The sequence below is a fragment of the Miniopterus schreibersii genome (genome assembly GCF_964146895.1).
Source record: "Miniopterus schreibersii genome assembly, chromosome: 13".
Taxonomy (NCBI): Eukaryota; Metazoa; Chordata; class Mammalia; order Chiroptera; family Miniopteridae; genus Miniopterus; species Miniopterus schreibersii.
In genome coordinates this window covers 10,241,341-10,256,108 of record NC_138113.1, presented here as the reverse complement: position 1 = coordinate 10,256,108, position 14,768 = coordinate 10,241,341, and the positions used below count along the sequence as shown (strand labels likewise).

Genomic DNA, 14,768 nt, shown 5'->3' with positions numbered 1-14,768 from the left:
GTGCTGTGTGGTCTCAGAGCTTTAATATAAATTGCCTTGTCCAGCAAGTTCAGGCTTCATACTTGAACTAGATCATCAACAGGCCACAACAGGAGCAGCCAGTCCCTGGTCACCACTGGATATCAAGGTTGACCAATGCTCTCCCAGTTGCCTGGGATGCTGATGGGTCAGCTCACTGGATGCCGGCGCCATCTAATGGCTGCTCTGAAAACATTATGGCGATACCTGGCTGCAGTTCAGAAGGGAGCCCTGAGCTGGCTCAGCTTTTGGGGAAATAAGTAGGGGTGGGGCAGAGAGAAGGAAGTGGCTTTCTGAAGTAAGACAATGAGAGCCAGAGAGAACTTTTACTTCCAAAGCCTTCCCTATAAAAAAGATATGGCCCATGCCTCCAAAAATGAGAGGCTTCTTTTAGGCAAACATTTAAAAATGCAAATGTCCATTAGGGGAGACAAACAATCATCCTCACCTTAATGTGAATTACTTTTCTCATCTAATTAGGTTCCTTCTTAACAGCTGGTTGAGAAGATCTTCTGAAATACAAAATGATTGCGGGGTTGGTGGTGAGCTGATGACAGAACTTAGGGCCACTTCAATGGGCCAGCCTTGGAGAGGAGGAATTTGGCAGCATGAGACCTAGAGGTAGGGGAAAGCCTTGGGCACAAGGGGCAAAAGGCAGCATCAGCCAGCAATGTGCACCCTGACCTCTTGACCTCAGCGTCTGGACAGAGGTACTTGAAAGTGTCCTTGGTAGGTGTTCACAATGGGAGGTCATTCCCTTCTGCCCTCTGTGTCCATCTCTTTCCCTTCTACACTGACAGCATCTTCAAGTTCAGCTATTTCAGACTACATCTGAGAGAACCAGAGATTAAGAGGTCTGACATGTAATGTGTCCAGAAGATGATGCACTTTTAAAAGAATGGGGGTCACTTTAAAATAAATCTCTCCAAAGTTGCAGAGGTCTGTGAAATAGTGATCACCTGAGTGATTTGTGTACAGGACAGAAGATTGGGCTGGTTGAGGTTTTGGCTAAATGGGCCAAAGGTTTTGTTTGTCTTTATGCAAACCTAGTATTCACAGAAAATAGAGTTTCTGAGGAATGCTAGGATCTTGGTGGGGAAGTAGGGAGAGACCACCTTGAGCAGGAGTTTCAGAGTCCTTGTTTTTCCCAAGTTATTCCTTGGATCTGAAGGGTTAGAACTATAGCTTCATGAAGGTGGTGAAATAGGAAGGCTCTGTGCTATGAATGGAACTTAGCCTTACCTTGTGACAAACACCCAAGTTATTGTTGCTCTGGACCTCAGTTTCCCTGTCTCTCAAATAATAGGCTTAACTAAGTGACCCTTAAAATAGCTTCTTTGGGGTCTGATTTTTAATAGGAGATAAAGGGGAAATTGCACATGGTTTGCCCAGGTCCTATTCCCTTCCTCTCTAACACAACTCTGCAAACTAACCTTCTCCTTGAACCGCTCCTGTCCTTAAAAGCCTTGAGCTCCACAAGTGTTTGTGTTGTTAATGTTGGCTCCTGGTCCTTCCTGGTGAGTGGCCAACATTGTTCTGCTCCTTGCAGGGGTCCCACCAATCTTGTTTGCCTCTGCAGAGCCCCAGCCTGCCTAGAAAATGCCTAGATCATGCTGCAGCCGCTCGGGGGCCCTACTGCTTGCCTTGCTGCTTCAGGCCTCCATGGAAGTGCGTGGCTGGTGTCTGGAAAGCAGCCAGTGTCAGGACCTCACCACGGAAAGTAACCTGCTGGTACGTGGGCCAAAGCTGTCATCTTGGTTTCGGTATCACATGGAACTGGGGCTGGGGCTGGGGCTGGGGCTGGGGCTGCGGCTGGGGCTGGGACAGTGCTATGGGCCTGGGAAAATTCATTCTCAGAGATATGGGTAACTCAACCCAGGTCAGGAATAGACCCCCCAGGGTGAAGTCAGCACTGGACCAAGGAGGACAGGAAGCAGCTTCAGGAAGATGGGTCTGGCCCACAATTTCTGCTCGATTATCTTTATTTCCTGTTTTCTCATATGGAGACCTCACTTGATTTAAGTTATTTAGAGATAGTGCCATTAAAGTAATACTAATAATAGTAATAACAATTGCTCCTCAGTTGAGCCTACATTTTCAATCTTTTAGGTCCCAAGTTATTCCTTTGAAAATACCCTCATATCCTTTGCTATTTCATTCAATTTTTCTTCCCTTTCTACCTACTAACAGTTACAAAGCCAGCTAGGTAGTTCTGCAAATCACCTTTAGAGGCAGAAGTGAAACCCAGGCACCATTTTCTTCTAACTGGCGCCAAATGTCTCAAGCTGCTTCTGGGAGACTGATCTCAGCCTTTCCAGAAGCATGTAAAGTTCCTTTGGGCCAGGCTAGAATTCCCTCCAGGTCACTACAGGGTGTGTGTGTGAGTGTTTTGGGGGGCACAAGTGATAAACGATAGCAAGTCAAGGACTAAAAGCCACACTACTAATGTAGGTGGCTGAGTTCCATCCTGCTGCCAGCACCTGCCTGTGAGGGTGGAACACAAAGCATTACATTCAGTGTTGTGTCAGTGCAGAAATTAAGTTAAGGTAAGAGAGAGACTTTCTCAGAATCACAGAGCAGGATCCATGTGGATTATAAAATAGAAACAATGAGCCCAGGGAATTCTGAGGGTTCTGGTTCAGAGGGAACCAAGAGGCTCAGGATTGGAGACACCCACTGCACAGCCTCTCCTACTGAGAGTTCACTAGGGCAGGGGCACTGGTCATGGTCAGAACCCATGGGCTCTAGTCCAGTTCTGTCACCAGTAAGCTGTAGAGCCTTGCCCAGGACCTTTCACGTCTCTGAGCCTCCTGTTTCATGTGGCCAGCGGGGAGGAGTAAGAGGCCATTTTAATTTTCCTGTTAATATTCTGCTGTGCTATAATTCTAAATCTGTGGAGCATAAAATTCCCAACTCAGAGTGGGTGGGAGCCTTCTGTTTCCTCCTTGGAAGTCCTGAGTAACTGAAAACTCAAGGCTGCAGGCTACAGGTCATTTTCTTAAGCAAATGTGTACCACAGGGGACTTGTCTAGTCACAGAGAGCAGAGACACCGGCTTAAGACCCGTGGGGTGGAAATAATCCTGGCTTTCTACGGCTCCCTCCAACCAGAACGAGGTGACAGGGAAATGAACCGCCCCCTTCCAAAGGTCACGGGTTGGAGAAAGCAAAGGATTCGCTCAGGGGACTGGGAAAAAACAGAGAAAGTGCCAGATGGGTGTGGGCAAGTTTTGAGGCCTGGTAGGAGGAGATGGCTGGGCAGGTAGGGCATGAGGTAGGCTTGCAGATCGCTGGGTAAGGCTGAGGCATTACTGAAAACAGAGGCCCTACAAGTCCAATTTCTACTTTCGCCCTGGGGAGATTCTCCCAATTGCAGCCCAATGCTCCACCGAGACTCGTAAATTGCACCATATTTATTTATCCAATATTTATTAAGTGCCAACAATGACCACCCACCTGCCACTGATTCATTCCTATATATGAGGCATATAACGGTAAGATGCTGACCCTGCTCACAAAAGCTATGGGGCGAGGAAACCACCGAGGGGGATGGGGTATTTGTTGTAGTTACCGGGCAGAAGTACTAAGGCGGACAAGGGCCAAAAGAGACGATGCCCACGCTGCGTCTCAGATGCCCCTGGATGCCAAGGGGGCCGGGTGGCAGAGTCTTCCGCAGGGAGCCCTTTGCAGGTGGGACGCGAGCACGTGGAGAGGCCGCCGAGCGCGGAGGGCGCAGGCGGGGCGGCGGGGCGGCGGGGCTGCGGGGCGGCGGGGCGGCGGGCTCGGGCGACCTGACGCGCTCCGCTCTCCCGCAGGCCTGCATCCGGGCCTGCAAGCCCGACCTGTCCGCCGAGACACCCGTGTTTCCCGGCAACGGCGAGGAGCAGCCGCTGAGCGAGAACGCCCGGAAGTACGTCATGGGCCACTTCCGCTGGGACCGCTTCGGCCGCCCGAACGGCAGCGGCGTGGCGGGCGTGGGCCCGAGGCGCGCGGAGGAGGAGGAGGAGGAGGAGGCGGCTGCGGGCGCCGGCGGCCCCGGGCCCCGCGGCGATGGCGCCGAGCCCGGCCCGCGCGAGGGCAAGCGCTCCTACTCCATGGAGCACTTCCGCTGGGGCAAGCCGGTGGGCAAGAAGCGGCGCCCGGTGAAGGTGTACCCCAACGGCGCCGAGGACGAGTCGGCCGAGGCCTTCCCGCTCGAGTTCAAGCGGCAGCAGGCCGGGGAGCGGCCCGAGCAGCGCCCCGACGGCCCGGCCGAGCGCGCGGAGGCCGCCACAGAGCTGGAGTACGGCCTGGTGGCCGAGGCCGAGGCCGAGGCCCAGCCCGCGCTGAAGAAGGACGAGGGGCCCTACAAGATGGAGCACTTCCGCTGGGGCAGCCCGCCCAAGGACAAGCGCTACGGCGGCTTCATGAGCTCCGAGAAGGGCCAGACGCCCCTGGTGACGCTGTTCAAAAACGCCATCATCAAGAACGCCCACAAGAAGGGCCCGTGAGCGCGGGGCGGGCGGCTGGCTCGGGCGGTGGGAGCGGCCCGTTCAAGCTGTCTGTAGTTAGGAAATAAACCCTCTCAAGTTGCACATCTGCCTCTGACGTTGTTGGCTGGGTGAATAACGTGAACATACATATCCGTCAAATAAAGCGCAGCGCTTAGTGGAGGCGACGCAGCTTGGCTCCCCTGTGACCACGCGGCAGTGTGTTTCCTTAGGGCCATGGCCAGGAAGTGAGCGTCCCTGTCCCCTCAGTGAATAAGCCTGCAGGGGGCAGGGTAGTTTAGGTCACGGCTCAGGGCGGCTACGTTTGCCACACTCCGTTGGGTGGGAAAAGATGCTCAGCTAGAAGATGCATGAAAAGGCAGGATTCCTATGAAATTGACCCTGCAAGAGTGACCCCGACACCTGCCCAAGGGCCAGCCCGACATTGGTGAAGCTCAGTGGCAGCTGGAAGGGCTCCCTGGGCTGTAAGGTGGGAAGCTGTGGTAATGTTCCCTGGGGTCTAGCTGTGTGGCCTTAGGCAAGTCTCCCCTTCTCCAAGATTTTGTCCATCTTCCCCTCCCTAGTGTGAGGGCTATTGTGCGGGTTAATTTAAAAAATGGATTTGATGATCTTATCACTGAGAAGCTAAGTGTGAGTGCTGATGGTTGGTGTCGGTTGCAATTTGCATGCCCAGATACAAACATTCTCAGACACATGGTCTCACTCACATAGACACACTCATGGAGACACATCTGGGTAAATACAGCGCAGTATACATGGGTACTTATTCCAGCCCCCGGCTCAAGCCTTGGGGTCTCCCCTTTTCCCCAGCTCCTCCCACACTCTGTCCTCTGGTGTTGCTCAGCCTAAACCCTTCGGGTCATTCTCAGGGCCCCTGGCTCAGGCCTCCACTATTGCAACAGCTTCCTAACCAGCTGGTCTCCTTGTCTCCAGTTGGGCTCTCAACCCATCAGGTATAAATTCTTCATAGTAATGTATACAAAATCTTGCTTGCCCCACATCCCTGGCTCAAGAGCTAAAAAGTAGCCCCACCCCAACTTTCCATCAATTCTAAACTACAGGGCACAGCGTGCAGGGCCCTTGTCAATGAAGTTCCCGCTGCCTACTGAACCATACTTCCCATGTTCCCACCTACTGGGCATCTCTCTTCTCCCATCCTCCTTCACCCTATGCCTGGAATTCCCCACCTTTCCCCATCATTTTGAATGTTACCCCTTTTTCAACATAAGGTTAGGCTCAATCCCCTTCCACTGGGAAAATTGTGATCTCTTCCAGCCACACCTGCTCATCTTCAGTGTTTCTGTGTCAGCTCCTCCTCAGTCGGGGGCATGCAGTCTGGCTCAGGTGGCAACTTCCTTGCAGTGTGTATGTTGTGTGCTCTCAGGGAAACCTAAGCTCCACTAGGGCAGAGGCCATGGGCTGGGTTCCTTTCATATGTCCTCATGATGTTCGCACAATGCTGGGGCCGTAGGTTTGCAGCCACACATATTTCCAATTCACAAGAGACTCACAGACACATACAGAGAGAGATGTACACATACATGTCAACTGCATTAGGCATACCAGTGAGCGGTATTGGATCAAAGTGGCTGGGAAATATTTGTATATGGCACACATACTATTTTGATGATCTAGGAGTTCACAATGAAAGAAAACTGGAATGCCCTGATGTAAGAGGAATCAGAAAGACAGATTCCTAGGATAAAATCTCCCCCACTGTAATGAAAAAATGGCCCACACCTTCTGTCAGAGGGTGCTCCATGCTGGGAATCCTGGGCCTCATGTTTACGTCCTGGTAGCATCCTTTCCCCTACCCTCCTTCCTTTTGAGGCAAGTAAAGTAATGGCAGGTGGGGGTGGCTAAATGTCAGTGGTTCGTGTTGGTATTTTCAGATCCTATTTGCATCTTAAAAAACCATTTACTCTAAAGAAATCAAATAGACAGCTAGGTGGTGACAACATTAACATTTATTTGAAAAGGGCATCATAAAGACTGGGAAGTCACGCTAATAGTCCTAAAGAAGGATCTTGCTAAGAGTCCTTCTTCCTACACCCCACCCCCCACTCCTCTCCCCCCTTCCTTAAAACTAACTTGACTCAATGAGTTTAAAATACAGAAAACTGCCACAGGCACTAATTGTGCACTCCCATATAAATACGTCCGCTGTTATATACATACATCGTCAACTAGGAACTATGGGTTACACACACATGCACACACACAGGCACGCACACTCTCGGCCAGGTCCTGAAGGCCTAAATGGACACAGACAGGTCATAGTGTATGGGCTGCAGCATTTGTGGGGTTACAGCTGGGCGCCCCACAGGCCAGAGCCAGCAGTCACGGAGGAAGCGCTCAAGAGGGGGTTCCCGACGACGACTGGGCCCTAAGGTCTGGAGGAGCAGAGTGCTGGCCAACCTGGCCATTGTGACAAGAGGCACAGAAAACGGCCTTCTCACCCCAACAGGCCACAGAGCCCCGGCCACTGCCCCGTGCCTTCTCCCCACTTCCCTGGCTGGCCAGGCCCACCTTGACCATCCTTTGCCAGTCTTCGGGTGTGGCCAGATTTGGGATAGGGGGCCCTCTAACCAGACGATTCCTAAGGTGAGTAAGATGAAGAATGCAGCGCCCTGAGCTGCCTCCCCAGACGTCAGGCAGAGGCCTTGTTTCAACACAACCGCCTTTGGGGTCCACTGGTTGGGGGAAGCGGGCGTGGCCTGCCCAGAGGAGCTCATCCACCTTCAGACTTCATACTGGGCCTAACAGCTCAGGTCTGTCCCCTCCCACAGGCCCCCAGCTTGCCACGTGTCATCTTATGGTCATGAGGAGGAACTGGGAGAAATAGCCTCCCTTCTCCATGATACTCTCTGGCCCCAGGTTGGATGGACTGGGGACAATAAAATAGCAACTGGAAGGAATCGTGACCCAGAGGCCCCCAGAGAAGCCCAGGGGTCAGGCCTCGGAGCCATTTAAAGGTACCCCGAGGCTGTGCTAATTCTTAGGCTGGTTGAAACATGTTCTCTGGGACCCAGAACACCCAGGGCAAAGGGCAGTGCATATGTGACCCTCACGCTTCTTCAAGCACTGTTGTCAGTCCCAGCACCACCTTCTCACTGCTCACCCCTTGAGACCTGTGCATGAGGTGGAGGGCTGCACAGAGAGAATCTGAGAACTTTTCCAGTTCTTCCCCTGCCCTGCCTGGGTTCCTTCTCTGGAGAGGAGGCATTTAGGAGTCGAGAAATCACTTATTTCTCCTTTTCAGAGAGAAGGAAATGGGAACAGGCCCAGGGCGCTGGGGACCCTACTGTGCGGAAAACAGGAGGAGCCTCCAGGATCACAGTGGTGCTTTCTGCTGACCTGCTGCTTATGCGCGGACATGACTCAACCAAATTAATACAATTTCCAAATCTCAAATACATTCACCCCCATTAAGTTCTGTCTGCAGGGTGCTAACCAAACCTACCCCTTGCCCATGAGGCAAGAGTCCTCAGCGGCTTTGGGGAGCAGCTTGTTGGGGTGGGCTTGCTAGCTCAAAGTCACAACAGACAAGGGTAGCAAAAAGGGTCAGTCACAAGACACAGTGCCATCAGACACTACGGGGCTCAGAGGGTAGGAAGCAGTGATGGATGCTAGGCCTCAGGTCTGGCGCTCAGGAAATTGCTTTGCATCCATTCCCAGGGCTTGTGGAGGGGTGGAGGGTGGGGGTGAAGGAGACTGCCTAATTTATCATCTCCTTGTCAATTTGAGTTAGCATGCACCTTAAACTTTTTGATTCTGAGGCATACTTGGCCAGAATCCAGGTTCTACCTCCTGTTAGCGGGCAACCTAATATCCTACTGTCAGTTTAAATTGAAACTGGGAAGATGGCACTCAAAAAAAGACGGCCAATTTTCTAAAAGAAACACATCTTTGCTACGCAGTTGTGATGGAAAGAAAAAGCTGCTTCAGGTGCAGAAGAGGAAGGAGCTGAGCATATGAAAAATGGGAGCCCACCCCTTTTCTGCACCCCGTTCCCAGGGAGGGGGGAGGGAGGGACGTCTGTGTGGACCTGCAGGTCTCTGGTCCTAGCGCTGGCTCAAGAAAGGGGCCCCAGGGCCCTGCCTCCCACATTCCAGAACCAGGGTCACAAGATCAGCGCTCAGGGTGCAGCTGCCATGGGAGGGACCCTGAAGTCAAGGAGGCACGAGGGAGAAGCAGGGTTCCTCATTGAAGCCGAGCAGGGGACACAGCGGGGAAGACCCTGAGAGGAAGGATGTGTTTGTGATTCGCGATTTAGATTTCCTGTGAAGTTTCTTCCCAAGGTTATTCACCTTCAAGTTTGTTTCCAGTTATTTGAAATGTGGTTTCTTAATAAAGATATTAAAGTGAGGAGAAGTCTTAGTTCATGCTTGTAATGAGCATTAGCCAAAAGCCACGAGGGGAGCAGAAGCCGGGCCCCAAGCCCTGTAATCATGCGGGCCATCTGGAAGCTGCAGGCCCAGAGCACGGGGGCAGCGACCAAGGGGGAAACGACATGAGCAGGGTCAGAAAGCCCCCTGCCCAGGAGATAGCTGCACATGTAGTGGGAAACGCGTATGCTAAATTTCTCCCAATTTGAGAAGACACCTGTCTGTGCTGATCATCGGGCTCTCAACCAAATTAATACAATTAATACAATTTCCAAATCTCAAATACATTCACACCCATTAAGTTCTGTCTGCAGTGTCCTGAAAAGCCTGCCATCCCCTCAGCAGAAACAGCCTGCTTCTGACCCCAGCCCCCACCACCTAAAATTGTACCCTAAAAGGGATTCCTTTGGGTCAAGAAATCTATTCACTCTACCTCTTTTTAAAAAACAAATTCTCTAGGGAGGAATCATTTGGCCATTCCCACCTTACTGTAAGTTATATTGGCTCAGAAAAGTTATGGATGTTTCACTGGAAAAGGAGAATTATTTTGGGCCATTGGGCGCTGTCCCAGGAGGAGGCCCAGGCGAGGTCCTGTCAGAGGCAGCGGGGTGAGAGAGGGGAAGTGCAGTGCACAGCAAACAGCTCCCTGGCTCCTACTCTGCACACAGACAGACAGACCGGACTCAGGGAAACACAGAGCCCAAGGGGGTTTCCACCACTCTCCCCAGGCCTCGAGCTTTGCCAGTTGGCACTGAGGTTCAGATTTGTCCAAAGAATTAAAAAATCATCCCAGTATCAGGTGCTGGATCCTTCTTTCCTCCAATGAAACATCCAAAAGGTTGACTTCTGACACCCTTGAGTCCCAAAGTGCTCCTCCCTCACTACCATCCCTTCCCACCCTCCATCCCCAGCCCAGCCAGGCCGGGCCAGGAGCCTCTTCCACACTGCAGATGCTCCTCCTGAGTCACCTAGAACCATATTATCTGGTCCTGCCCTCCCTCAACCCAGAGGCTATGGAAACACATTGGGCTCCTCAGAAAGAAAGGCAGCAAAGAGAGAGCTCAACTCAGAGAAACATCCAGAAGGGAGAGAACCATGGGAAGGCCAAGCAAGCTCCCTCTGAGAAAAGGGGGTGAGAAGACGCTGCAGAGGGACCTGCCCACTTCTGCCTGCTGCTCCCCTCGGGGAGGCAGGCCCAGCCTGGGGAGAGCCAGCCCCTCCATCAGCAGCCGCCTGCCCTTTGTTTCAGCCTTTGCTGCCCCCACCGTGGTGTCTCTACCCCAGCTCCTGTTATAAGGGCTCAAAATTAATTAATAATAGAAAGAATCACGAGGAGACAGCTGCAGGGTGAGCAGGAGAGTGGAAAAGACACTGGAGATTTGAGGGCCTCGGGACCAGAGGGAGGGGATGCTCTGGAGGAGAGCGGTCGCCCAGCTTCCAGCTCTCCCTGGGGGCTTCCTCTTGATTGCTGTCTGCAGCTCCCTTTGATCAGCTGTGTCCCCATCCAGTTTCCTCCTGAGGGGATGGCTGCTGTGCCCCCTCCCACCCACACACCGTAAGAGCCTTTCACTTGCTGCATCACATAGGAGCTCCTCAGGACCTCAGACCCCCTACAATTCTAGGCCCCTCACCAACACCACGGAGGAAACTAAAGGGCACAGGTGAGAGGCTTATTGGCCCTAGAGGGGCAGGTGGCCGATGCCCTCAGGGAAGACAAGGGGGGAGTGGGAGGGCCTGGGGCTCCACCTTGCTTAGCTGGGAAGGTGCTGCCATCCAAGGTGGCCTTTTCTGAGATCTCAGATTTGCACGTAGTAGGGGTGGGGTGTGAGGGTGAGCCCCTCCCTCACACCCTACCCCTCTGAGGAGCTCCATCTCTTGGAATTCAGTACACGCACAGATCTGGAAATTTCATCTCGTAGACAGGGATGGAGTGGTTCTGAGGCTGCCCATAGGCTGCGGTGATGGTTCCTGACGGGCTCGGCGGGGGCCTGGGGCAGGAACACACAGAGGAGAGAGGGATGAGGAGGGGTCCCACCCCGTGCCACCAAATAGAGCCATTGAATTGTGTTTCTCTTTGAACAGGGACTAGAGCCTTTGTCACTCCATGGGTTCCCAGGTTTCAAGTTGTTCTAGAATCTATAGCTCCATGGCAGGCTCTACAGTGACAGTGTAGCTTTAGAAAGTCAAGCCTCATCCTTGGAAAAAAGGATCCCTGGCTCTTTTCCAGGATTCACTGAGCTGTCTCTTTCCCTCTCTAGTCTCCACTTCCTTTTCTGGGGAGAGTTGGTGGCTGACTCCAGCCCTGGAGACAGAGGCTGGGGAGAGGGAAGACTGAAGACAGTGAGAGGAAGACTCGGGGGGAGGGGGCCCAACACTGGGCCACAGGAGTAGGCATCCCCTGGCCAGGGCTGCCACTTACCGGATGGTGATTTCAAAGATCTGATTGAGTTTGCTCTGCAGCAGCGATGCCTAGACACAAACAGAGGGAGAGTCAGCAGGGCTCCCACCCTCTGCCGGCTGTCACGGGCCCACCTGTCCAGAGCTCACACTGGAAGCTTGGGCAGTGCAGCCTCGGGAAGGGAATGGTGGGAGCTCTAACGGTGCGAGCTCTTTCCCAGCACTGGTCTGGGGACCCTGGCTGTGGGTTCAGGTCAGCCAGAGCAGCCCAGCAAAGGCCCACTAGGGAGAGCATGGAGGCCAGGAACACTAGGAGGGCTTCAGAAGGCAGTTCTTGAGGGACCCTTAGCTCCTCCAAGTGGGACAGTAGGGCCTGCTGGGCATGGAGTCAGGAGGCGCAGAGCTGGCTCCAGCTCTTTCCTTAACTCCAAAGAAGCAGCTGTGCAAAACCGGTGGGTTAGGGAAGATGCTCTCTCTGGTCCCTTCTGGCTCCAATTGAGTCCATGTGCACAGAGAGTGAGCTGAGCACATGTTCAGCTCCGAGCTCGTGAAATGAGCAGCATCTACTGCTTGAGATAGGACAAGAAGTTCGGATAATATAGGTTCCAAAAATCGATGTCATACTTACATGTATTTATATGTTATTATATATAATTATCATAATATATTAGAAATATATATATGTAAGTATGTATATTAGATATATATTATATAATAGAAAAGACTATTGCATGTATTTTTATTAAAAGGAAAAAAATACAGTAAAATATGAGTTATTTGTAACTTTTGGATGTTTATAATTATATTTCATTGTTACTATGATGAACACAAATCCTGGCTTATAAAATCAGTCTCAAGAAATGTTTATGCCCTTCTGTTAAGTATAGACATGAGCCCTTCTTTCCACTTGTCTGGGTCCCTCTCTTGCAGACCTTTCCCAAGGCTGCTGTTCCATTCCCCCTGTCTGGAAGTGGGTCCTGTTGCAAACACTGGCCATCTTCCCTTCCCCATGGCTCCCTTCCCCCATCACTCTGTGATGTGACAATCATACCGGCACTAACCTTGCAGAGTAGTCATGAGACTGAAATAAGCTACTAAATGTAAGGTGTTCTGATACATCTTACATAGGAAGTGTGTTATGTTCTTGCTTTACGGTAATAATGATCATGGTCTGTCTGTTTGACGCAGGAGCTCCTGAGGTCAGGGCTTCTTCCTTACATGGAAAGTGTGGGGCCTGGAGGCCTGTATGACCAACAGGCAAGTCTTTTGTTTCATGGGGAAACCATGTAGGGCCAAGGTGTCATTGGCATCTAAACCCTAATTTCCGGGTGACAAAAGTGTCAAGATCTTCTAGCAACTCAGTTCTGCCCTAGAGCCGAATCCAGTGTCTGTTGGTCCCTGCCAGCTCGCCCCTGTCATGCCTCACTTACCCGGGCCCCGCAGTGCGCTGCAATCTCCTCGAAGGGCGCCTTCTGGAACTTCTCCACCACCTGCCGCCGCCGTTCACGCTCCTGCTCCTCCACGGCCACACTGTCCACTGCAGCAAAGAGTGGGGTCAGGCCTGGGTGGACTCCTCCCAGGAGCTCTCTTGGTGATGGCAACTCGGGCTCCCCCTCTGCTGATGGGCAGAGTTCGGGGGCCTGGAGGGTGTGTTGCCATCACGTGGCCCCAGGAGGGCTACACTTTTTCCTGATTCTGCTCAGCCTCCTTCCTCATGTGAGGGTTCGAGAACCAGTTGAGCAGACCCTTAAGCTGGGCTTTTCAAGCCCCATGTAGCTGCACCAACGCTAGGACTCTTAACCCGAACAGGAAGTACCCTGGGGTGGGGGGCTTAAAAGGGACATCAAAAATGGAAAAGCCAGACACACCACAAAAGCCAGTGCAGAACCCCTGTGGCAGAGCGATGTGAGCCCCTTCAGGCTTCTACATATTCCTCTTGGTATCCAAAATCAGTTAGAAAAAAAGGGGAGGGGCCTCCAGTATGTCCATTATTCTCTGTTTAAGAAGGCAGAGCGAATGTAGGTTGGAAAGAGTACCATCAATGACAACAAAAATAAAAAAGGTCTGGCAGTTGAAGACATAATTTGTCATCAGCATTCAGAAGAATTCTCTCACTTGGAATACTTCATTGACCAGTAATTGAGACAGAAGATGTAATACTGCATTTTAAAATCTATTGCCATTGTTAAACACATATTAATATGATTTGTTCTTAATACTTGTCATTGGTCAACTTGTTCTTTGGTATCACATTCTACCAAACACTAGCCCAAGTCTTTATACACAATGCTTTTACCCTGGCTGGCTGTGACCCTCAGTCGATTACCTTAAAGGCAGCTATCAGTAGGAAAAAGGCCGCCTGACCTAGATACACGGGGCACCACTATTGATCCCTGTCAGGAGGCAGGACTTTCATTGCAGCTTTGGTGGGTGGGATGATTTCGGAGGAAGCTACTAGCAGCTGCCCTCACGTCTATGTTGAATCATCCTCGGGAGGGTCGCAGATGGGGCTGCACACACCCACTCCCAACCGGGACCCAGCCCTGCCCTCCCCTCCAGCCAGAGTCCCTGGGGGCTTCCCACTTACCAATGGCCTTCTTTAACGTCTCATAGGTGATCTCCTCCGCAGGCACTCGCTGAGGGAGAGGGAACAAGTGTTCAGAAAGGTGGAGCAGGGGCGGGAGGGGAGGAAGCAGCCTTGGCTTCCTCGGTTATCTGGCAGCCCCTTCACTTCTCAGAAGACTGTCCCCATGGGCAGAAACTCCCTCAGGATACCCACCTTATCACCAGGGTCTCCGGAAGCCCCCTGAAAGTAGTGACATGGGGGTGGGGAGGCTAATTCCTCATCAGAGTCTCACCTAAAAGGACTCACTGTCCCCTCCCTCTGGCTTGTCCCATTAGCCCAGCAGGAGGAAAACACTTTGTAATAATAATAAAAAAAAAATCTTCAGAGACCTAACAGAAAATATTGGAAGAGGGCCTTATATGTGTAGATCACCATCTCCAAGTATAATTTCAAATGTAGATTTCCAGAACTGAGTAACATTTTTGAGGACTTATGGGGTGGGGGTGGGCCAGTAGCATCCAACTCTTGCTGCGGCCCTAACACACTTGAGGTTCCCAGTCTTGCAGAGCTGGAAGGGCCTGGTTCAACCTCATTTCACTTCTCCAGTTAGCCTGAGTCAGACCCTCCTTCCTGCCGTGGGAAGGTTCCAGACAAGCTCTGGAAAGCCCTGGACTGGAGGTCTGCCCCGTAAGCGAGGAGCTGTGAGAGGCTGAGGGAGGCTTGATCTTGACCCCAATGCCTTCTTGCTCCACTCACATCTGGGGAAAGGCTAGGTGTCCAGACTGTGCTCCATGGCCACACCAGCCCCAGTGGGCAGAAACTGTCCCTGCCCCCAAACTCTGCAAGTCTTCCTGTCCAAGTCCTCACTCATTGCTGAGGTTTCCCCCACATCTCCGTCGATTCCCCTAATC

At 52.1% G+C, this 14,768-nt stretch overlaps 2 protein-coding genes across 4 annotated transcripts in view; one reads left to right on the top strand and one right to left on the bottom strand.

The window, feature by feature from the left end:
- Positions 1-1,617: 1,617 nt before the first annotated feature.
- On the top strand, positions 1,618-4,506 carry POMC (proopiomelanocortin; the record flags this gene model as incomplete). Its single annotated transcript, XM_081156153.1, has 2 exons — positions 1,618-1,749; positions 3,832-4,506. The coding sequence occupies 2 exons, from the start codon at positions 1,618-1,620 to the stop codon at positions 4,504-4,506; spliced, it is 807 nt and encodes a 268-aa protein (XP_081012279.1).
- A 1,949-nt stretch (positions 4,507-6,455) lies between these two features.
- Positions 6,456-14,768, bottom strand: part of EFR3B (EFR3 homolog B) — a 61,969-nt gene continuing 53,656 nt past the window's right edge. For all 3 annotated transcript variants that reach the window (XM_081156021.1, XM_081156022.1, XM_081156023.1), the window contains exons 20-23: positions 13,879-13,927; positions 12,722-12,828; positions 11,314-11,363; positions 6,456-10,882 (exon numbers count right to left, since the gene is read on the bottom strand). In XM_081156021.1, coding sequence (XP_081012147.1) covers positions 10,777-10,882; positions 11,314-11,363; positions 12,722-12,828; positions 13,879-13,927 — 312 coding nt within the window. In that variant the 3' untranslated portion in view covers positions 6,456-10,776. The remainder of the gene's footprint in view (positions 10,883-11,313; positions 11,364-12,721; positions 12,829-13,878; positions 13,928-14,768) is intronic.